General features: G+C 43.6%; 1 protein-coding gene across 1 annotated transcript in view; it reads right to left on the bottom strand.

The window, feature by feature from the left end:
* Positions 1–3,208: 3,208 nt before the first annotated feature.
* T265_02772 (hypothetical protein) overlaps positions 3,209–24,032 on the bottom strand; it is a gene marked incomplete at both ends in the record, with an annotated part of 29,792 nt that continues 8,968 nt past the window's right edge. Inside the window, 6 exons of the mRNA XM_009167097.1 lie at positions 3,209–3,436; positions 8,509–8,710; positions 8,996–9,182; positions 17,684–17,775; positions 21,186–21,271; positions 23,109–23,318. Coding sequence (XP_009165361.1) covers positions 3,354–3,436; positions 8,509–8,710; positions 8,996–9,182; positions 17,684–17,775; positions 21,186–21,271; positions 23,109–23,318 — 860 coding nt within the window. The remainder of the gene's footprint in view (positions 3,437–8,508; positions 8,711–8,995; positions 9,183–17,683; positions 17,776–21,185; positions 21,272–23,108; positions 23,319–24,032) is intronic.

The raw sequence follows: 24,032 nt of genomic DNA, 5'->3' as shown, positions 1-24,032 counted from the left end.
TGCATCCTATTCACAGAGACACACGGATTGATACAAAAAAATCATAGGTAGATGTCATGCGTGGCTATACTAGGCCAGTAGTTATCATCAGAAAGGATGAAAGTAGGCAACGCATTCGTTGAGGACTCCTTTGAGGTAACTTCCAAATGGATCAGTAGTTGTTTCTGTTGACTGGCTATAGTGAGATAATAATGAGCTCAATGAATAAACCAGAGATCGTTGCTGCTAAGCAGCACACACAAAATGGCACACTGCTCGTTTGAAGTGAGAAAGAATGCTGATAAAATTCAAAAACTTTGAACTTAGACGGTGAAAAACTAGAGTCGGGCTGTCTAGAAATTCGGATTACTTACTTCACGGTAACTGTATGGCTGCCCCAAATACGTACGTGAAGGTTTCAAACTACCGCAAACGTGATTAACGTTATAAAACACAAATTACAAGCTGTAAATTAGGTTTATATTTTCTTACAGCTTGGGGGTATGCATCTAGAAAAATCCCCACGCTAAACGCTGTTCATCTGTTCCAAAAGCCCGTACCGGTTTGTTAGGCCCAAATAAGTTATCATTGGTGCTCACTTCTATTCCCAGGAACAGTTCACGAAAATATGGTAATCCCTTTGTCCTTGTTAGAAAGATTTCATTTGAAGGTGATCAGAATAATGAGCCACCACTGAAGGACTTTGATTTTGTGAATCATTTCCATTGAAAATGAGCGATGGTGTGTCGATTTACTGTTCTTGACAGTTTTTCGGTGATAAAAACATGTGGGGTACACGAACCATGTTAATGTCTCGTGCTAAGTAGGTGTGAGCTAATGTTTGGCCTTAGTATACTCATTGTACACCAGTACATGGGTAAAACACCGTCGGTCCGGCTAAACATATCCAACTTTTGCGTACATTCTCATCTACTGATAGCGACCAAGTAGTCCAAAAATGTGCGCGTAATAAACACATCATGCGAGCGCTCTTGATCTCGGACTGTGGTTAGGGTATTCCTGGAGCTAAGTTTCTGAAGTCTTGTGAAACTGGTAAAAAGAATCATCCCCTAACGCATTTAGGAGGATCGTGGAATGGTTGTAGCACAGTTTGGTGTGATTCAGTCTCATAAGAATAGGAGACATATCTATCGTTTGTTGTGTTTTGAACGACTGGATTAGTCAAGACAAGATGGGTACTTATTCATCCTCATCGGTAGCATAACATCAGGTTACAACACTGATGCTTCGCTGCTGTAGACATTTTTCCTATGTGTGCAATTCATGGTTGTATGTGGGCTAGAATGCTGCAAGGTCGCGCACACCTAAGCAGGAGGACGACTAAGATCCTCGACCTCAAAAACCTGACCGCAAGGCAGCATACTTGGCGGGGAATGCAAGTGCGTTTCCATTTTTACAAAAAGGGCTCATCACACGTATTTCAACCTCGAAACCTGGAGGGCCAGAACACTTTTTCGTATGACCTCCAACGATTGGCCAACCTGGTACGACTCTGCGATTGTCACACAGACGGCCTCCCGACAGCTCAGTGGGTCGCAGAGGCACACAAACCGTTACACCATGGTAAAGCCCAAGCTCTTCGTGACGATCTTCAGGAAGGTGAAAAGGAAGGGAAGCATGGCGTAGTTTTATCAAGTCTATACAATAGAATACCAGTGACGGTATAAAAAAGCGATTTCGAATGGATTTGAAGTCATCATAATTTCCAGGATATCCTCTAGCTGAAACTGTTGAGTAGGCCGAACCGTCAGATTCCCATTGCAGAAAAGTTGTGGTGCTCCGGCAATTATACTGTTATCAGTTACAAAGAGGTAGCTGATTTACTGGCACAGAAATCGCACACACACTTAAAAACTAGGCTCAGCTGTGGTCAGAATGGTGTCGAAAAATCGACTATGAGAACTGCGAACAAAATCATGGTCTTGGTGTGAGTGCCTTCTATCGAGTTGACAAGGGTGAGAAACTACGTACAAGCTATCAAGCCAGAGGAGAAAATCCGTTCAATTATAAACCTCTGCTACAGATCGAAAAGTTACTTTTACAGAAGGGGATAAAAACAATCTTTTGATTCATTTCTGCACAACGTTTTGCTTTTATCACAGAAGCACCATTAGGCCAAGTGGCTAAGTTACAAGGTTTGTCCAGTTCCAAGGCGGACGAAGAGTGAAACAAATACTCTTTTCAACTTCAGATAACACTAACCCCCCGTTTCCAGCATCATTTCACTCCCGACGATCCCAAAGTATTTGCCTGGCTTGTGTGATAGCAGTGAGCTTTCGTGAACTTAGACCGCGGTCGTATTCCCAGCTTTCCAACTACCATATCAAATAATTATACTCGATTATCAGTGCAGTTTGATTGTCTGCGGTGTACTTCTTGGTCATAGTTTGTCGTTTGTAGAACATACACGAATCTGATGACTAGGCTTAACATTTAACTGGGGAAACTTCAGGAACAAGCCATGCTGATCACCGTTCCGAAGTTTCGGGATTTCCCTCATTCACGACTGTCTCAGTAATCTCATACAGCTTGCAGTTGACAATAGGCCATTCTAGGCTCCGAAGGACCGTACCTATAGTGATAGCCATCTCAAGTAATCCTGCGTCGTCCTTTTATTTCTAACCTTCCTACACCAAATTTCGGCTAATGCGAATATACGCCACCGGGCTCTGGCTTTCTCAGGCCTCTCGCATCCTTACCTCGAGCTTTGTTAGGTCACCTGACTCCAGTGCTTTGCTACCCGGGCTGTTTGAGAAGGTCATCAAAGCACCCTTCTAGGCACAGTGGAATAGTGAGAGATGTCCCAGCAAACATACTGGTCATGATGCACAAAGCCTCTCGTCATAAATTTCACTGTAGGATCTTCGTAGATAACTAACTGGCTGAACTTCCAACACTCGTCTGGATTTCAAAACCACATTTGATACCCTAGTATTTTTTCAAGAATGACGGGGGCGAGTATTGAGGTGATGTTTCTCATGATAAGTTCAAGAATACTGATCGAAGACTAGAGTCCTCTTTTTTGAGTTTGCCATTTAGCTTTGCAGTCTGACGTTACAAAAACATTTGTAGAAAACATCATAATCGAATTGTCCAAGGACCAGTTTGAATAGTAAGGTCAAGACTAATTTGGTAAAAAAAAAGTGGCATAAACATTTGACGCATTTTCTCACCGGCAATTTGTGAAGCAGAAAGCTGTAGTAGCCAAAACAATTGTTTTATTTTGTCTGTTCAAGCTGATCTACCCAAATAATGCATCATTGCATTGCTGTGTTGAAAGTAAAGTTCTGATCGCATTTTGCCTTGATGAAACCAGCTATAACCTGATACACTCCATTCCGATTGAGAGTAAGCTAATGATGCAGAAATCCCGTAACGGGATCATGTGCACAATGTAGCATATCCCTTTTTGGCCTGCGAGTAATAAATGTAACAGCTAAAATGGAAGAAAGAAAAAGAACAGTTGGCAAAGATGCTACGATTTTCTGGACAAAACTGAGCGATTTAAACTGAGTGCTTTTTTATCTCACTGTCTACTCAAGTCTGGTAAAGCTTTGTACACCCGAAGATGAATTTTCAATACAAATTCACCACGGAATCTTATGCAGAATAATTCTACACTTGGTGAAAATTGTCCTTAATCCAAAATCACTAAACGCTTTACAAAAAATGAGTGAGATGCAATGTTATTGCGCAAGAGAGTGAATGAGTTTGACTAGAAGTGGAAGCAAGTAAGGGATCACGGAATCACGGCAAGTGGACCTTCTGAGGACTAAAAGTTCCTACTTGCGGTAGGAACTGTTAGTATCAATCAGCAAGCCTGCTAAGTTGTTGCTCGCATCTGCAAGGTATAAAAATAAATTTGCACTTTGGGGCCTCTCAGATTTTTATGAAAAATTTCTTGGTAAAAATTGGAAGAAGACACGAAGGTTGTCCTGATTTATTGACATGGATTTCAAATTGATCAGATGGTAGTGTGTCCATAAGGATGTTTTTCTTTGGTAAGAAAATCGAAGAACTGTTCATCGCGCAGAAACCACTGATTTGAAATTCGGACCTTGCTGGCTTACTGTCGATTCCCTTTAAGTTTCCAGTCATTTTATTATTAGGTTTACCCGAACGTCTTTAAGGAAAATCGGAAGGCGAATATACGCTCATCTGCAAACCAATTTGGTTTTCGAGCGTTGGTAAGAAAATCGAAGAACTGTTCATCGCGCAGAAACCACTGATTTGAAATTCGGACCTTGCTGGCTTACTGTCGATTCCCTTTAAGTTTCCAGTCATTTTATTATTAGGTTTACCCGAACGTCTTTAAGGAAAATCGGAAGGCGAATATACGCTCATCTGCAAACCAATTTGGTTTTTCGAGAGACTCACCTGGAACCCAGCTGAATCTCTCGTTTGTGATGTTCTCAGGTAACTGAATGTGCTGCACCAGGCCGCCTTAAGTTTCAGTCGCTACGATATTCGAGATAACGCGATACATGTATATTTTTGTAATGTACCACTCATAAGGTTGGTCAACGGATTTTCAGCAACCTTATGAGTAGTACATTACAAAAAATCGGAAGGCCTTAGCATGAAAATTATGTGGAACATTAATATCTTATCGAATTGCAGCCTTCGGTCCACCGCTTTTTACATTCTTCACAGGATGCATAGATATGTTCACCCTTGATCGGTTCACCTTCTGGCTATAGGACATTTGGGGTTGGTCGATTTTGTCTGTTCAGCGTCGTCGGTCATTTTAAACTGCAGCAATCGCTGAAACCACGGAGATGTTTATACAGTAAGCCGAAATCTGGATATATATCATTCACTCCAGAAAGCTGAATCTTGATAATTATACAGCAGTGTCTTGTCCCATAATTGCATGCTCCTCGTTAAGATGACGGAGCTCCTTAGACGCCTTCAATGCATCCTCAGAACAGCATGAACAGAGCAGAAAACTAGGCAGTTTGACAGTAAATCACAATATTTCGATAGGTTACCATCACCAAACAGAGTAAAATCTAGGTTTCGGATGTCAGCTGGAGACAGTATAAATTATGGGAATTTACATTTCGCTTTCGAATAAAGCCTTTTCTGGTATGCCTTTTTAGTGTAACTCATGTAGAACTCTGAGCATGTAGTGGACAAACATCAACAAGGAGGTCTTGTATCAACAACAAGTATTCACAGAAGAAAATTTTCCACAGAAGAACAGTATTCATAAGAGACATCAGTAAACTTCCTTATGTATGTGGACACAAAGCGAGAGATACGCATATCTGTTATCGAAATAGACTGACAGCGGTCAAAATATTCTCATATTCTCTAAAATGAGGTAATTTGTATGCTAAGATCCATGTGTGAAGCTGGCCTTCTAATCTGCTCTCCAGCGAAGACCCACTCAGGTAGGTAGACTGTGTCCGGTCTTTTTAGAGGTTGAGTTTCGGTCAGCTTTCACTGGTGCAACTTCCTCAAAGAGGAGGTCTTTTGGTATGCAAACTTTCAACTAGGGCTCTTGACTAAGTGCCAACGAAACGTTCTTGTAAATTCATTAACAGAGTGGGTAATACAGGTCATCAATTGTAACAGTAGCTCTCGAATGTAGTGGCAAAATAAGGGGAAGAACGGATTTCTCTCACACTGTGTCGCCCAAACTGCCACTTACCATCCAGCAAGATGCTTTAGTCTTTTCCTTGTGTCATACTGCTTTGGCTTCAAAAGATTTTTAGTCAGACATAAGAATTTCATCTTGTTCGAACACTTTAGCTGGTTACAGCAAAACATCCCTCAGGTTTAGTGAAAATTCATGCTTACACGATACGGTGCTAAGCAAACTGGTTGGTCTATTCAAACAACATCTAGCGCAACAGCGAGTAACCGGTGATAGCCGGCACCTGCAGCTGAAAATCCAAAGTTCATGAACTGAAGGCCTACATATCGCCGAACATAGTTCACAAAGTTGGGAATATTTGACTTGCTCTGCTGACCTCATTGCCCCGGAAATGAAAACCCTGGTAACTCCATAGACAGATCTCACAAGCTGGAAGCTAAAAAGCTCATTTTGAGTGTGTACTTCTGAAATGTGGGGCAGCTGTTGAGGTTGTAGCGTTGGTAGGTTCACAATTCCCACTCTTGTTATAATCGCACCGTCCGAGTGTACGCTGATAACTAAACAAACCTAGACAGCAAACGCAAGGTCGCAAAATCTGGATTCATCATGAAGACAATCCCCATAAACAATCTGTCTATAACCACTGTGCGAGAAGTACGCGGTTCTTACAGCTGATATGAGATGGTGATCATCTGGATTCATCATGAAGACAATCCCCATAAACAATCTGTCTATAACCACTGTGCGAGAAGTACGCGGTTCTTACAGCTGATATGATGATGGTGATCCACACTGACCAATAAACAGGAACTTCGGGCCGATACTCAGCACCGATAAAGTCGGCTAGTCATAGGAAATACCTCGGAGTGGTTCCCTGACTGCCTTGCAATCCGATCAACCTGGCAACTTACTCACTTGACTTGACGAGAATTTTGTGTCGAAAGCGAAACCCTGCTCAGCAGTAAATCCACCGATTGCTTACTAAACCTCTTAAACGATACCACCGATTGTTTAGAATACCCGCACGCATGCATCCAGTAAGATTTCAGCGACCAAGTGAATATTGTCCATGGAATTCGATTGAAAACAAGCACCTCTACATAGTTTTCTGATTGAATATTACGAATTACTATTACTATTACTCACCATCGGTATGATGATGATACGATACTACAATCACTAAGAGGGTACACCATGAATTTTTTTCTCCCTTCACAGACATTCAGTTTGTTCCCATGGTTTCGTAGTATTTGACTGTCTGAAATTATTTCTAACTATTACAGGAAGGTGAACAAACCAAGATTAATAAATGCTTTATTGTGGATGGAGGTAGTCCGTGGGGCATGCAATTTATAATATCAGAACAGTTAGAAGAAGCACACGCCTATGTATTTTCCTTCTCCTCATGCAGATTAGATGTAGCCTTCTAGATTCTCCTTGTTTGCCTGAGGTGCTTCGGAGCTCGATAACAGCATGGGCTACACCATTGCGAAGAAAACAAATGCGATACTCCTTTTAATATATATTTTCCACCAGAAGCGCTTTGCTGACCTCTTCCTAGCAGGTACTAAACTGTTCTCCCATATATTCCCTCAATACAGGCTTAGCTCCATCAAAAGTCCTATTTTGCTTATCTCCATTTCTTTTTTCCCATGACCGTGGGTGAGATACCAACCGCTGCCGCCGAAATTGACCAAAAGCCTCAAGTGATACTCGGGAGGGAAAGTATCTGCTATTTTAGACCAGTAAAGTTCACCTTGCGTATTGAACTGAAATGCTTGTGAATTTTCAGTTCGCTTCGTTCTGTAGGTGAAGCCAACCTATGCTGAAAAGCTGGGAAGCACTGTACAGCTGTTTCATCCTTCCTCCTCACAATACCAACAATCTACAAGTAGCTCGGTGGAAGTGAGTGAAACTTCCACCTGAGAATTAGTCGTTGCTCGAGAAGCCAGTCAACACGTGTCATCGTGTGATGTGGCCGTCAAATGATGAAAGTGATGTCTGTTGAATTTTGGCATGTTTACCGGTCATTTTGTGGAAGCGCGCTGCAAGCAGGAGAGCGTATCACCTGAACATCAACACTGCTTTTATGAGAGACTTCACAATATATTATGGTTGACGGGAAATCCTCTCTCAATATGTTCAAAAGTTTGGTGGCTGTTTTCTGTGTCCACTCTAAGAGGGTTCACAGTATTTGGTAGACTTCGCAACTACAAAACTGTTTGGTTTATAACGAGCCATCTATGTTCTGCTGCCTAATTTTCAGGAAACCTCATGGGTTCGAGACGGCTGATATAGGGAAGCGAAAAGATACAGGTTACCTAAGGTCAACACCAGGGAACTAATTGTCTTCAGAGTTCCAGTGAAACATATTCACAGACTGGTTGCCTAGAATAAAAAATACACTGTTTGCAATGGAGAAAATCACAAATTCCTGAGTTTTCTTTCGGATGGCCCTGTTTTGCACTTCGCTGTCGCATAGTTTCAAAGACCGCCAAGTAATTGAAAACCACTGCATTTGGCGCTCGGGAACGTCATCTTACGACCGCGCTAAATTATTTGGCTCGTCCAGATTGGCTATGGATAAATTTAACTGGAAAAAAGTGATCCTGGCAAGCAGACACGTGACAGTGAGCCGAATTTCTGGCAGCATGATGGTTCACGGCGGATTTGGCCAGGAGGCACATTACATAATGTCTAATATTACTGTGTTCAAAAGACCAGTAACTTATCTCAACTGCTCAATGGAACCCTCTGTTATTCTAACAAGAGACATGAACTAACTAGAGGCCCCGCAGAGAGGAATCCAAGCTGGCCGCGGTGTTCATGAGTGCGGATAAATGCCGCTGTGTGATGTACCAATTGGCTAAGGCTGAACGAAAAACCCAATAACGCAGTAGACTCACGTGGAACGTTGAGTTCATGGAGATCAAAGAGTTTTTCTTCGTCCTTAGGACTAGCCTTCCATTTGACTATTCGATGAACCGACTTTGAGGTAGATTGAAGGACGTTTTTAGCATAACGATCGTGCATAAGGTGTGCCCGTGAAACACCTATCATAATGCGAGCGGCCTCAGTAGTATCTTTCATCAAATCCGGTTTTAGTCCCTGCGGGTGTAGTTAAAAAACAGGTGATGACGTTCATTCTGTGTTCATTCTGTGCAACCGATCCAACAGATCTAGCGAAAAGAATGATGGATTGCCGCTGAAATCTGGTTTAATTTGTGAGTCATAGCTAAGGCAATGCTCGATTCATAGCAATGCTGGTGGTGAACAAAGCGTCAAGCATGCTGTGAAGGTATCCAGTCTGATATTTGGATTTAAACAACAATTATCTGGCTCCGGAACATTCAAACCTAGTGTTATCAGCGGATGTCAGGGGCTGATGCCTACCTGTATCATATGTGGGAGATTGTAAGATTTCTTCATCCATTTCAGAGCCGAGGTGTAGTCGCCGACGGTATCATAGGCAGTTCCCAGCATCTGGCATGCCCGACCAAGCTCCAGCCACTGTCCATGCCGTTCACAGGACTGTGCGAACTTTTGTAAATACTGGATACTTTCTTCCATTTTGTTCATCCTGGAAAAAGGCAATAACGAGTGACTTGTTCTGGTCACGCGGCGTTGTTACGTATTTTTCGATTACTCCCAGAAGAGAAAGTAACATGGTACCGTTAGGAAAAACTTGTGTGAAGGAGAAACTTCTGTATTCATCGTGCTATAGTATGTTGTGGTTCAAGAAACATCGGATCAGCTCACATGACCAGCAGAAAACATTCGAGGTCCCTCTGTATATGGAATCACATATTTCGGATCCAGTTTGATGAAACTTGGGTGCGAGAAAATTTTATGAGCGCAAAGTGACAAACGAAAGTCATTTTGTCTAAGGGCGTTATCATTATCGTTAAAAGGCGCTTTAAAAAAGGCGTACCTGCTGTACAATGCTTACAGCTACCAAAGTTTCGTTCGACAATGATTTGGAGAGGTGGGGTAAGTGGCTGCGCATTAAAGGCGTGAGTTGATAAATTGGAACGCAAATGCAGCACTGTCAGTGGACTGTTAAGTGGGGGGGTTGGGAAGAGAGCCATGCATCAAGAACAATAGCTTGGATGGACCAGCGCGACTGAGCAATGTCTGACAATCGTTCTAACCAATGTAACCCGTCTCGAGGTCCCCATCCAAGGAGACCGCAATGACCAACACAGCTGAGTTTGCTGGTAGTGACTGCCATAGCTCCCGTGGCTCGTCGCCACCCTCTGCGTGGTTGTGCGAAAAGAAACTTTCGAGGAAGTCATTCGACAGGCATAAGCAGCACGTGGCCAAGTCAGTGCAACCTATGCAGTGTGATCAGTTAATCTATCTAGAGTGAGTTGTTTCTTCCGAAAACCACTCAACTTACTTCAGAATTGCTGATCCGGTGTTCCCACCAGACTAGGGCAATGCTACGAAGACATCAGTGATCAAACACGGAAAGTCTTGACGTTTCAGCGTGCAGTGGCCAGGTTTCTGATCCACACACGGCAGCATTGTAAACTCAACCCTTGACGGATAAGCTGACGTCACGCCTACTCCACAGGTGATGCAGGCCCACAAAAGCTGCTCTGACCTTCCTAATCCGGATGGAGATATCATTCTTCGCGAGACCACCGGAAATGACACATCTACCCAGGTAGAAAAACTTGTCTGCTAACTCAATCGGCCCATCCGGAAATATGAAGTTAGGGTTCGAGCCCACCTAGTTTTGCAGTGGTATTTTAAACTTCGCAGGTGTGAAGCGCGTGCCAAACCATGAGGCAGAATTAATCGGACTAGTTAATATTGTTTGCATCACCACGGGATCAGACCCAAGAAGACCTATGTCATCTGCGAACTCGATATCTGTGAGCGGACGTCCCGGGAGCCCTTCGATTCCACAGAAATTAGAGGCTTATAATGAGTCGTCCATGATGGTATCAATGACTAAGTTAGAGAGGAGAGTTGAAAGAAGACAGCCTGCCTGAAACCACTTGCTGTGGTTGAACTCAGGTGAGGGCTTCCCGTAGACTCATGTCCCCGGCAGTTGGCATACAGCACCTTAAGGAAGGTCAAGAATTTACGGGGGACACCTTTGCTTCAGACACTGCCATAACGCCTGACGGTCCACAGAGCCAAAGGCGGCTTTTAAGTTAAGGCATACAACCAGTGCCTGTTGCTAGAAGTAGTGTCGCTGTTCCATAATCTGTCGGAGGGTGAGGATTCGATTGATGCATCTTCTTACAGAACGGAACCCAGCTTGGTTTTCACAGATGTCTCTCCCTGTGTTTAGTCAACCTTCGAAAGATAGGACCAGAGAGCACCTTCGATACCACAATTACCAGGTTAGTGCCACGCCGGCTTTCACACAGTGTCCATGTATCATTTTTGAAGATAGGAATACCTGTCGACAGGCCTCATTCTACAGACATTTCCTCTTCATTCCATACTGCACTAAAAGTCTTTGTCACATGGGTCACCAGGAATTCTCGGCCTTCTTTGAAGAGAGTTGGATACAGACCATCCGGTCCTGGTGCCTTCTCAAGTTTTAATATGGATATTTCCCACTTTAATTCTTCCGACGCGCGACTAAGGTTTACATCCCACTCGACGGTATGCACTATCTCCACAGGCCGTGTTGCAAGAGACCGGCTGGACTGTTCTTCGAAGTGTTCGGATCATCTTTTCAGTCGACGTTTTTGCGATTAAAATATCAAGCCGCCTTTTTCACTTATCGCTTTGCTTAGTTCTGCTTTCTCAGAGCTAGTCAGTCGTATCACTTGATATGGTGCACGGCTGCTTCCGGTAGAAAAGCCTTCTCCATTTCCCACCAGAGCTTTCGGCCTTTCTTTAGGCTCTTCACCGTTTGACGTTTCAGAGATGTGCGTGTGCCATCATATTCGTTGTTTGCTGGTTCTAATTTCCTGGCATTAATCAGGACTATCGATCTCGATGATATCCAGAGGTCATTTGATTGTATCAAGGAAGTCATACGGACAGCAATGAATGCCATTAGCACGGCTCCTTTCACATTTCGCCCACGTGCTCACGATCGATACGGTATCGGTTTACTGTGAGGAGTTGCTGGACAAGCTCATCATCATCATCACCATCATCATCGTCACAGACAGCACGACATCAGAGTTCAACACTAATACTTTGCTGCCGTACAACCATGATGCATTTGAAACACTGATTGTGAAGAAAAGAATAAAGGTGAACAGGCAAGGGATTTAGTGCTGAGATCTATACTGTTGAGCTATGTTAGTTTTCGAAGATGGTGGATTGGCATCGTTCTTGCTAATTTACGTGGGCCTGAAGTAGAACGAACTGGCAGGTGTGCACGCACCATGGCGTGATCGGAATCAAGTCGTGTGCCCCCAGTAGGAACGGCGGTCTTGAATTGAAGCTCTCCAGCAGTGGCTGATGGCCACTTGATCCAACGGGTCCACGGTTGATTTGCAGTTGATGGCCATCAGGTTGGGCGATGTGAACGTTCATGTTGGAACTTCGCACTTGCAAGAAACAGTTAATGAATGGCACACAACTGGTCAAGTCGCTCTCCGTTTCCATGTGACGAGCATCGACTCCAAAATCAGTCTCCCAAAACGAGATTCCATTGCCCGCAAGAACCACAATGTCAATACTTCTTGCCTGACGATTGAGCCTGAATGCATCTCGATTAAAAGCATCCCTTTTACCTTCAGAACTGCAGTCCGTTTGAGCATAAGCGGACACTACAAACAGGTACCACTTTTTATATCCAGAAGCACCGAGCTTGATTTAGCTGGATAACCGGACGGCGTAAAAACGATTGTTCACTGGGATCCAATCCAGCCAAGTGCGTTCAGCTCTATGGCTGAGTGCAACCCCCATGCCATATATTGCACGAGTCATCACTTCTGGACCACGGATGCACTGAGGGAAAATGTGAAAATGTTGATTTCATCCTTGGCGTTCTAAGATGTATAACCACGCTCGGGTCTTGTGTGCGTGTTTTAGAGACAGCACACATCAATTTTAAGCGAATACAAGATTTCAGCGTGCATTGTCTGTTTGTCAACTTGACATAGAGTACGGGCTGTAAAAGTTCATATATAGAAAAGATTTCGTGGGTTTAGAAGGGTGTTATTTAGTTTATTGTTATTAGTTAGAGGTTCGAGTGAGGCCCATCGGTCGGATAACTGACAGCGAAATGACCCAGCAATGTTTGCCTGTCTGGTGGAAGGGGTTGGGGAGGGACTTGCGGTCAAGTGATATTTCCCGGTTGACCGGGCTGAGGAAGAAGGTGTGACTAAGATACCCCACCTTGAGCCTTTGACTCAAAAGTCCAACCCAAGAGACAGCGGAAGGATGTACGGTTGTGTTTAGAAACCGTGCCCCTAGGCTCTGACTCAAACAACTAATCCGCGAGGCAACATATGGTAGGGCTTTCTGTGGGAACCCTGCGCAGAGCCAATGACTCAATAGTCTGACTTGATTGGCTTCAGGTAGTTGGCTTACTCCAAGGACGCAGAGAGTAAGGCATCAGTTCCTCACTCCTGATGTGGTTGCGCGCAACAGGTGCTCTTGGGCAGCATCAGACTCTGATTTTTAAAGTATTTCGACGGTAGTGAATAATGCGCGAGCGGTCGCGGTTAACCGTTTGGTGATCGGAGTGCCCTGGTCGGAGTGATCAGGGCCGACCTTTTCCAACCCGTCCTTTTTCGGAGAAAGTCGATAATGTTGCCTCCGTGAATATGACGTGCCGGTCGCCTGGGCGCAACGCCTCGCTGCCTTCACGCTCCTATCTCAGAGGAAAGTGCGATTTTATCCCCGGACTGCTTCGTAGCATTATAACTCGTGGTACAGGGTCTCACTGCTCTTGGTCTGGCTACTCTCTTCTGGCTTCCCTGGCATGGTTGCACCTTGTAGAGTGACGTTCCAACCAGTGTGGCCCGCGGGATCACTGCATCACTCAAGCCCGATCACCACTTCAAGGTGGCAGCTTTAGGTCGGGCGGTCTAAAGGCAAGTTAAATCAATTGAGAGAAGCAGTCCTATCATCTACATTTATGACCATAAAGCTATCTTGGACATGATCAGTCGAAAGCCATCTAGTTGTCGTTAGCATCCTGTGAACATTTTCCATATTCTAGAAAAGAAATGGACAAAACGTCTCTGCCATTTTAAGTTTGGAAGTGTGGTATCCCTGAGTCATAAGAGAACAGCAGAATCGGTATAACAGCCTTCGTCTCAACGTGAGTCGCTTTTCATCGTTCGAGGGCGAGGGTGGAGACGCACATTAATGCTAGTTAATCCTAAGGTCCACTACCATTATACTATATATATATATATATATAATGTAATACGAGAACGTGGGTCCTGAATTACAGTCAGAATTCCACCTTCTATGGAGCCATTTCTGCGGAAGCTTAATAAAGTCAGATTTCCTTATTCAGGACCTCGAACTAAAGGTGACATCTTGAAGTGATGTTCAGGGGTCTGTGATACAATGACCTCGCGTGCTACGGGGGCTGGAACTCAGATTCTAAGGGTTCAACCATGCCAGAAAGGCCTAACTAAGGCTAGTAGCCCAACAAAGAGTAATGAATCACCGTACTGCGAGAAGTCGTGTAACCAAGGTGGTCTGGAGGAAAGTCTTATTGTCTTCTGTAATAGGAATCTGGAGGCAGTAAGATGTTCCCTTCCCTTCAACATGCCCATAGTAGTGGAAGTAGAGGACGGGTTAGAAAATGTCAGCACTAAAAACTGTAGACTCTAGCCGTCTAACAGTTAACCGTGACCGCTGGCGTATTATTCAATACGACCAAAACTCCTCTGACACCAAAGGGCTTGGTGCTGCTTAGAAGGCATCTGTTGTAAGCGATAGCATTAGGGTAAGACTATTATGAATGACTCCCTGCGTCCTCTGGCCAGATCAGCCTCCTGCAACCAAGTGGGTCAGATTAATGAGTCGTCGGCTCCGGGACAGGTTCCTCAATAAAACTCTAATAACCATTGCCATGTGGGTCAGAATTTCGAGTCAGAGACTAGGGGCGGGGTCCCCGAACAAAAGTATACGCTATCCCACTGGCATGTGGGTTAGATTTTTGGTCAAAATCTCAAAGTGGCGTACCACGATCAAACCCCGTTCTTCGGCCTGGGTGGCCTGAGAGTATCATCCGCCTTTACAGCTACTCACTCACTGACTCCTCCTCATACTTCCCTTACCCAAGTCCTGATCCATTTAGATGTCACTCACCTGATTGTTGCTCCGTACCCAAGCTTCGGCCTGGTATAATAAATCAAACTAAATCCTTATTAAATTTCAGAGATCTGCTTCACATTTCAGCTTTCAAGGTATGTACTGTATTTCAAATTGGGCTCTTGCTCAGACCTTGTTCCATCCTTTGATCAATGTTGTGTATCCGGAACATACATGGAAGACCCCAGTTTGGTCATTCGTCTCGAACCGCTTGAGGCGAACCCATAATTCTCCCACCTTATGTTTGGGGTGTCTGGTGACCTTGATGCATTGGTCCATGGTTCTGAGACGTGGGAATTGTGCTTAGCTTCTGGGATGCGTCTAATTTACTGGGCTGTATTCTCATTAATAATCACCTTTGAGCGGTTAGGTTGTCTGGTTCCATGAATATCAGTGCATCTCGATGTGGTAAACGGTGAATGTTTGTTGTGTCAGCAGACACTCCGATAGAGAGCAGCCCTGAGGATGAGAAAGACAGCTTTTATGGAGGTTTGTCACGACCACTTTGGTCTGCAAGAAGCACAAATGTCGTGACTCTGGCAGGTGATATGAATGCCCAGGTTGGTCAGTACTAGATCCTGAGGAGGCCCGTCTTGAAAGCCAATTCGGGGTTGACGATCAGAGCAAGGATAATGGGCTTGGAAGGCGGATGGAAAAAGCTGGAAGAAGCCATTCTCACAGCATTAAAAACCGCCTGCCAGATGTCATTCGCACGCTCCAATGAACAATGAATCTCGTCACGATCAGCAGCACTCATTGAAACCAGGAAAAACGTACCAGCCACAAACGACTGTGATAGCTCACGGAGAGCCCTCAAACACCTAACATGAAATGTCAAAAGACTGACAGAAAGCATTGGTTGACCGCAGGAGCCCAAAGAATGGAGAGAGCTCTTGCAGCAGGGAAAAATCACACCCTATTTAAATTAATCCGGTCAGCTGGTCCAAGGAGGGTAGGTGTTGGTAAGAAGACCTCCGAAAAAGATGGGACTTCAATTTATTCACAGAACTGCCGTCGTGCACGATGGGCTAAGCACTTTGAAGAACAGGTCAGCTGTATCCCTGCAGCTCAAACTCTGGAAGGACCAAATGAATCAGAGCGGGACGTGGATACTGGTGGCCCATGTCGACGAAAGTTCAGAGTGGGACGTTATTGCTTTCTCCAACAGACCATCTGAACCAGGCCGTTTGCATCACCTTTCTCGTTCTTGTTTGCTTGCGTCTTTATCGACGACAGATCTACTTCGACTCAGTTGATCGCCGGAAACTGTAACACTCTGACGATGAAGGGTATCCCTCCTCAACTATTGTCCCTTATAAATGCTCTATTAGCCTCGTCCCCCGAACGCGTAGGTGAATACGTGGAATTCTCTCCTGCGTTCACCACATCCAGTGGTGTCAGTCAAGGATGCCCACTGCCACCCCTCCTCTTTGATAACGTTATCGTTGTTCTCCATGAATCTCTAATATCTGCCTCTTTCACCTCGAAGATCAAAACACTTCTGTGAGTTCGTTTGCAGACACTGGGTAAGCCAATAATGTTGCTGCCCTTGGATCATAACGTGTAAAGATGCATATCATTTTTAAATAACCCAACTAATTCCTCTGCACAGTTTGATAGGGGCTTCGCGTCTGCATCTCGTGAAATACTGCTGCAAGTCTGGTTAGAATCGAACCCGAATCTCATTCTTGCAGGTGAACCGATTGATGTGGTGGATGAGTCCGTCTGCCTGGGTGGCTACATGAGTCTCTCCGGACTGGTGAAAGACAGAACCACTTCCCGAATTGGGAAGTCCATGGAGACGTTTACCAACCTTAGACATTTGTGGCAGTAACGTGACCTCAGCTGGACTATCAACGGCAAAGTGTACAATGCCGCTGTCCCATCCGTCCTATTCCATCGATCAGTGCTTTGGCGGCTGCGTGCGAAACACCTTCGGAGACTCGCCGTGTTTTGTCACTGGTGCCTCCAAGGCATCAAGCGGATCTGGTGATAATCAGTAATCAAAGCAGTAATTATAAGTGATGTCGGATGGTTTTCGGGAAAGTTAACTATCCCTTGATTGATCAATTGGTCTCTCTCCACAGGTTGCGCTGGTTGGACCAAGTACTTCGTATGCTGGATGGTCGTTTGCCTTGTAGAGCCTCATTCGTCTATCCTTGTATCAGATGGAAACGACCTAAGGGCCTTCAGTCCATGACCTGGCAAAGAAGCGTGAAAGCCCTTGCCAGCCAACTCAACCAATTTGTTAAATGCCACTCTCGATGATGGGGACCGCAGGATGAGATGAACCAAAGGTTATTGGCCCTGGTTATGCCACGCAGCCAATGTTGGTGGTGCATCAAAGTTACCGCCTTTATTTTATAGCTAACCCGGCCACACCGGACGAACAGGAGTATTCCAATTCAGTTAAGTGATTAAGCCACCGTCCCCAAAGCATGGGTCTTATTCCCTTATTCCCGCTTTCTCGATGAAGAAAGACGTAGAGGCTGGAACCGCAACCATTGGGTGTGCGGTTTGTTGGCTGAAAAACGAACTGAATTGAAACGAACTGTTACTCATACCGCATGGATTCACATCGATACAGTGGGAACGTATAGCGGTTAAGCGTTCCCAGCGTTTCAGCCGCCAAAACTGAAGTAGCTTTGTGCTAAACGACCCATTATTACTCAAAACAAAAAGCAACATCCCGTAACAACACTGACAGCTTCTCAATAATAACTCCAAAAATATTGAATCAATACTTATTCCGTAGCCCTGTATAACAGCCTACAACTGTATTGCATAAGGAAATAAAAAGACAGAAATATGCAGAAGACGCACCTGTGACACAGTTTGGCCAATGCTTCACAAACTCGGCCGAGGTTCAAATAGTCACCTTTCATGCAAGCTTTTTCAAAAAATTCACGTCGAACCTAATGGAATGATACAAGAAAAGTGTCATCCTTCAATCTATCAGTGCTGTTAAACAGACTGGTATACCAACATGTAGCTTATTCGTCTGAAGCAGAGCTTATTGCCTTGCACTATCTATCTATCTATCTATCTATCTATCTATCTATCTATCTATCTATCTATCTATCTATCTATCTATCTATCTATCTATCTATCTATCTATCTATCTATCTATCTATCTATCTATCTATCTATCTATCTATCTATCTATCTATCTATCTATCTATCTATCTATCTATCTATCTATCTATCTATCTATCTATCTATCTATCTATCTATCTATCTATCTATCTATCTATCTATCTATCTATCTATCTATCTATCTATCTATCTATCTATCTATCTATCTATCTATCTATCTATCTATCTATCTATCTATCTATCTATCTATCTATCTATCTATCTATCTATCTATCTATCTATCTATCTATCTATCTATCTATCTATCTATCTATCTATCTATCTATCTATCTATCTATCTATCTATCTATCTATCTATCTATCTATCTATCTATCTATCTATCTATCTATCTATCTATCTATCTATCTATCTATCTATCTATCTATCTATCTATCTATCTATCTATCTATCTATCTATCTATCTATCTATCTATCTATCTATCTATCTATCTATCTATCTATCTATCTATCTATCTATCTATCTATCTATCTATCTATCTATCTATCTATCTATCTATCTATCTATCTATCTATCTATCTATCTATCTATCTATCTATCTATCTATCTATCTATCTATCTATCTATCTATCTATCTATCTATCTATCTATATCCCACGATATATATTTTAAGAAATCGAAGTAAGTTTACTGGACGAATGAGATAGACCACATACATTGGAATATCGTTTCTTTCAGACTTTCTGAACTCTTATGCACCCACTGTGTAGGGTTTTCTTTTTTAGGTCATTTGTATCGAAGGTATACAAGTCATGTGCATGCAGGAACGGGACTCGAAAGCACCTGAAATTTTTCACAAACGGGGTCTACTTCCTGAGTGAATCCCGTAGCTTTTAAGTTGCCTGATCTCTACTTTTTGCTCACTTGGCCTCCGCTATCAGCGACAACAAGTGAGTTTCGGCTGAGTAGAAACACACATTCACCATACTGGGGAAGCTTCACTAATGAGTGATTCATGAGTGATCTGAACAGCCCGCTGTTTGGAATGTCTTCGTTTCAGGATTGAGTTGTAGGGATTTTTCTCAATGGTACTGCTGTTCACAAAGGACAAACCGGATATGATGAAGCTTTCGTCCACTTGGAATAATAACCTTTCCAAACGTTTCGAGGTGTGGTTAGTCTAATCCTGGATTGTCTTTTGACGTCTGAGTGTGCTGAGGCAAACTGAAGGCCTGTTCATCCGTGTACTGCCTGTAAGACAGCAGATCCATTCTGATCCGGATGAGCAATTAAGACTATCGACACCTCCAGTACCGTTATTATTACAGAAGCTAGTGACGACAACACCAGTGTTGACAATGATGCTTCACTGGAATATGACCACATACTTTAACCAATTATATAGACTCAATACACTGTTCATAAGGTTGCCGACAACTCTTCGACAGCCCACGAGCGGTTTCGACCTTATTGTAGCTCATCAGAAGCAGCTATTCCCCGAGGTTCTATCAACCTTGTGTTCTACTTGAACCCAAATTGCACCAAAATAGGGAAATACACTCATTTGTATGTCACGGGAGGCCCAACTGAATCTCCAGTTTATGGTGTTCCTCCCCAACTGCTTATGTTGCACCAGGCCGCCTCATGTTTCAGTTGGTACGATACACCAGTATATCAAAATATTTTATAGTCATACTAGCTAATTATAAATAAAGCCTCAGAGTGACAAGAAGAGAATCTAATGGGTGAGAGTTCGGACCTGGCCTGTCTCAAGCATTCTGCGGTGCCTACATTTTCAGGCGCTCCATCAGGCAGTCCGGAATAACATTGACTGCATGAACGTCACTGATTTTAATTAAAAACTATTTTTCCAATGTCTCTAGTCAAGCGCGGGGGACGAGGTCAGGGAGTACCCATCCTTCAAAGTGTCTCAAAAACGACATCTAAACTCTTAGTAATCATTTTCATGCCCTTCTACCGAGTAATACATTGTCAAGCTTGCTGTTTCCGTCATCCTGAAAGAGGCACGGACAACAACACTCTTCTGGGTTGACGGTGCTTCGGCATGCAGAGGACAAAGCCCAGTCAATGTTGCCGAATAAGGTGCCTCGATTGAGGCGCCTGCTGCACAACCAAATTTCGTTTTCTAATCACTTCTTCACTGATCCGTTGCTACCATCCTAAACCAGCATTGCGTCTGAGGCATCGGCGGTCAAAAACATAAAGGCGCCTCACATCATCTTTCCGCAGAGTCCCCGTCTCGTAACCATGCAACAACACAGCCCTTACTTAGCCTGGCAAAACACTGAGACTCACTGATATGTCTTTTGGACGCCACAAGTGGCGCAAATTAGCAAACGTGTCTCGGATCTCTGAGATTCGTGCAGTCTTCATCTTTCGTCAGAACCAACACAACTACCGAGGTAAGCAAAAATTTTCCACAACCTCCAGTGCTTCTACCTGAATTGTAGAGGGCAGTTAAGATCAGTCACATGCATACAAGGTGTCCACGTAAGTGGTACCCAAAGACTGCAAATTGCTGACTTCCGAACCGATAAATAGTCGGTGGAAGTTATGTTATACCATACAGTTTTTCTCATGAACCTACGGGTCCTGCTGTCCCTGTTGATTATACCGCAGACGACTTGAAACCAAATGCCGGGCACATGTTCAGACTCTCAAATAATAGGACGGGTTCATGCAGTTCATTGAAAAAAGCTGACTCTGGGTAAACTGTTAAATAGCTGTCATCGTCTACAAACCTTGCAAAATTAACAATTAATGACTTATCCACACTTTAACCTGACTGAATAAGGTGAATCCTAATCAGTGGTTCCACCGACCAGCTCAAGTGTGTAGACCAACTTTGCTGAATGACCACTTATTTCACATGTTCAGGTGTCAGCTGGAGAAATTTACAGACTTCCAGCACTAGCCTAGCATGAAGCGGAGACTGATTTTATGAATTCAAAATCCCTCCGATTATGTGCAGATAGTTTAGGGGATTTGTGCAACGAAATATATCTGGCTGATCCGTAAGCCTTCAAATATCTGCTAGTGAATCCGGACACACAATGGCCTGAGGTTGTTTGCTATGTACACCACAAGTATTCATTCCAGGACTATTTTCCAGCTTTTGTGGATGAGCTTTATGATGTACATGATTCATACTGTCACGTGTTGTGAAAACCAAACGAAAGTATGTTCACTGTCTTCTAAAAGCAACTTACAGACAGTGCTTCATCAAGGCGTCCGGCCTCTTCCAATAATTCTCCTAGCCGGAGAGAAACAGGTGCTTCAACTTTCCAGTCGTCACCTGCCAAAAAGAAGTCACCAAGCAGTGAAAGAACTCGTATTGGAAGGCAAAGCACGCCAAACTACAGTGAAATGCGTAAGTTTGATACAGATACCCTGGCTGTGGCAATTCCTTATTTATGGATATCGACGGAAGACCTTCTCTGCACACAAGATGAAACAATGGATCCACGAAAGTAAAATTTGGTACAAAGTTATGGTCGATGGTTGTTTATTCAGGAAGACTTCGGAGGAAAACTGAGGTGACAAGCAGTTCAAACATTCAGGTAGTTTGAAACATTGTTGAAAACATCCAAAGCGTTCCAAGCAGTTTGACACACTGTCATCGGCTCATTCGTCAAGAGGCTTCCTGACCTATCTCATGATTCAGCTTTACTTGTCAATGGTTGATTACATTTGTTCCTGATCACTGACGATTATGAAGAACTTCTCCCTCATCGATTAGCAAGATCACCCTATTCATGGAGTGTTAGCCTGTAACACTTAATGAGATGTCCTCTCTGTTTTTATCTCGTCTTAAGATACCGAAAATCCCTAAGCTACTTCGTTTCAGAAGTGCTTGAAAAACAATCGGTAGTTTTTACTTGGGCAACGTTTCGCTTTCGACACAAGAGCCTATTCAGATCAAGTGAGCAGATCGCCAAACTGGCAAGCGGTTTTGGACCAGTCGAGCTGACACGTGTTGGTGTGCGGTCATCAGAAGGAAGAGTAGTCATCATCCGAAGTATACTTGACCTCAACCACCACACACAATCCCACAAAGACTAAGAAAAATCCATCAGTGGCAACCGAGTTGAATCATCAACTGAGGCACCCTGAAGTGGAAGATTAAGGAACCAAACCCGATTAGAATTAATTTGAAACTCCCCCAATCCACCAACGCAAGATTTTGACAACCACACTAACCGACAAGAGCCGTTAATTGACGCTCAACACTGATCTGGTGTGATAATCTGAAGAGGACTGACTTACTGATTGGTTCCCCGTCTGTCTTATAACCTGGCCAATTTGGTGACCTGCTCACTTGGCCTGATAAGGCTCTTGTTGCCCAAATAAAAACTAACGATTGTTTATCAAGCTCTTCTGAAACGATGACTTCACAATCTGTTCCGAACCCTTCCCTATGATACTTCTTTGCTTACAAAAAAGAAAATTGTTACTCATCAAAACGGCTCATCCTCGGTAAAACTGAGGGTCAGAAGGCAAAAATGCACCTTTAGGTGCTCAACAGCATCGACATTCCGTGATGAAACGTTGTGGTTTTACAGGACGTTAATACAAGTAGATTTGATGGGCATGATAAGGATGACCATGATGATGATAAGGAGGAGGAAAACATTGTTGTTAAGCAGCATTTTTCAGGGATTTGAATGCTTCCAGTCACCCCTACATACCTCCCATGGTGTCAGTAATCAATCCATCCATTGCCTTTGAGAAGCCTCAAGATACACTGACCCACAACACAGATTTGAGGCTTGGGATTACAATCCGGGCCAACATATAATCAATCATATATCTCGCGTCAATAGTACCTTGAAAGATGTCAGTCCAGGAACATTTGTTCCTGAGTATATTTTGGGATTGAAATGGAACATAGCAGCCAAGTAGAGAAAATAGGTTCAGCTGAGAAGAAAGAAATCTCTTTCGACAAGGCGTAAGCAAAAGATGGCCAAGGCTTTCCAAAGCATATGGTCGAATGTCATGGCATAATCTTGAATACTAGAGAGGTTCGGTGTCAAACCATTTGAAAGGAAACCTTAGTTTAATAAGAAGTCAAATGACTATCTGATTTTCGGCGTATGTGGCTCACAGAGACTAGCCAGTGATATCAAGCTTACATTCAATGGCGATTTTTTGCGCCTTGTGACACAGCTGTATGCGGTCAGAATGGTAGTCCGGGGGACATTCGTCAATTTGTCGTTGGTAGTTTTCTACCAATAAAGTCGATGCCAATTTCTGTAATAACTGTCCTTGATTGTTTTTCCACAGTTTATTCCTTGTTAATCGGTGAAATTCCTGTAGACTAACCGACGCTTCCGCAAGTTTTCCTGTGAGTAGCAAACGTAAACGGATTTGAGTTAGAATCAGATTTTGGGGAAACAGTAGAAGGTACTTGTCATCAGAATTAGAATATTTAAATACATAATAAAAAATGACAGGATACTTCATTGATTTCGTACCGCCCAGAAAGGGCGATATCCTACAGTTTGTGTGAGAACATCTCACTTGGAAAGTTAATCGAGTTCCGATCACGTGGCACGAGTGGTCTAGATTAGAGCCACCATCTCCCCTCCAAAGGCATCCCGGCCAAACATAGCGGTGGCGGGTTACAAAATTGAGTAAGAGACGGGTACAATGCAATCTGGGATTGCATTCCGACTGGTGAATATATATGCGAGTTGGTTTTCTGAATAGTTTGCAAACCCTCCTAGGGGATTGGAAACTTCTAAAGCCAAAACACAGCGTAGTGGATTGGGATGTCATAACCGAAGTTTCTACAGCCAGTTTGTTACGGTTCGGTCACGCAGCGAGCAAACAATATGATAATGCGGATTGTGGCAATACTCTATCCCCAGCTATGTTGCTTGATACAGACTCCTAGCACGGCGAATAGTAAGAAGACGAGAACCTCGGACACAAACTTTAATAATCCAACAACACACGATCAACAGGCGATGCCCGGAGCTTCCGAACCCAAGTCAGTGGAAAGAATAATGGTATCCTGTACGTGGTCGGATTTAAATTTCCTTGGAGTATCAATA

The sequence above is a fragment of the Opisthorchis viverrini genome (genome assembly GCF_000715545.1).
Source record: "Opisthorchis viverrini unplaced genomic scaffold opera_v5_36, whole genome shotgun sequence".
NCBI lineage: Eukaryota > Metazoa > Platyhelminthes > Trematoda > Opisthorchiida > Opisthorchiidae > Opisthorchis > Opisthorchis viverrini.
Note: the sequence above shows the minus strand (reverse complement) of the source record. Positions and strands in the feature narration are given on the sequence as shown.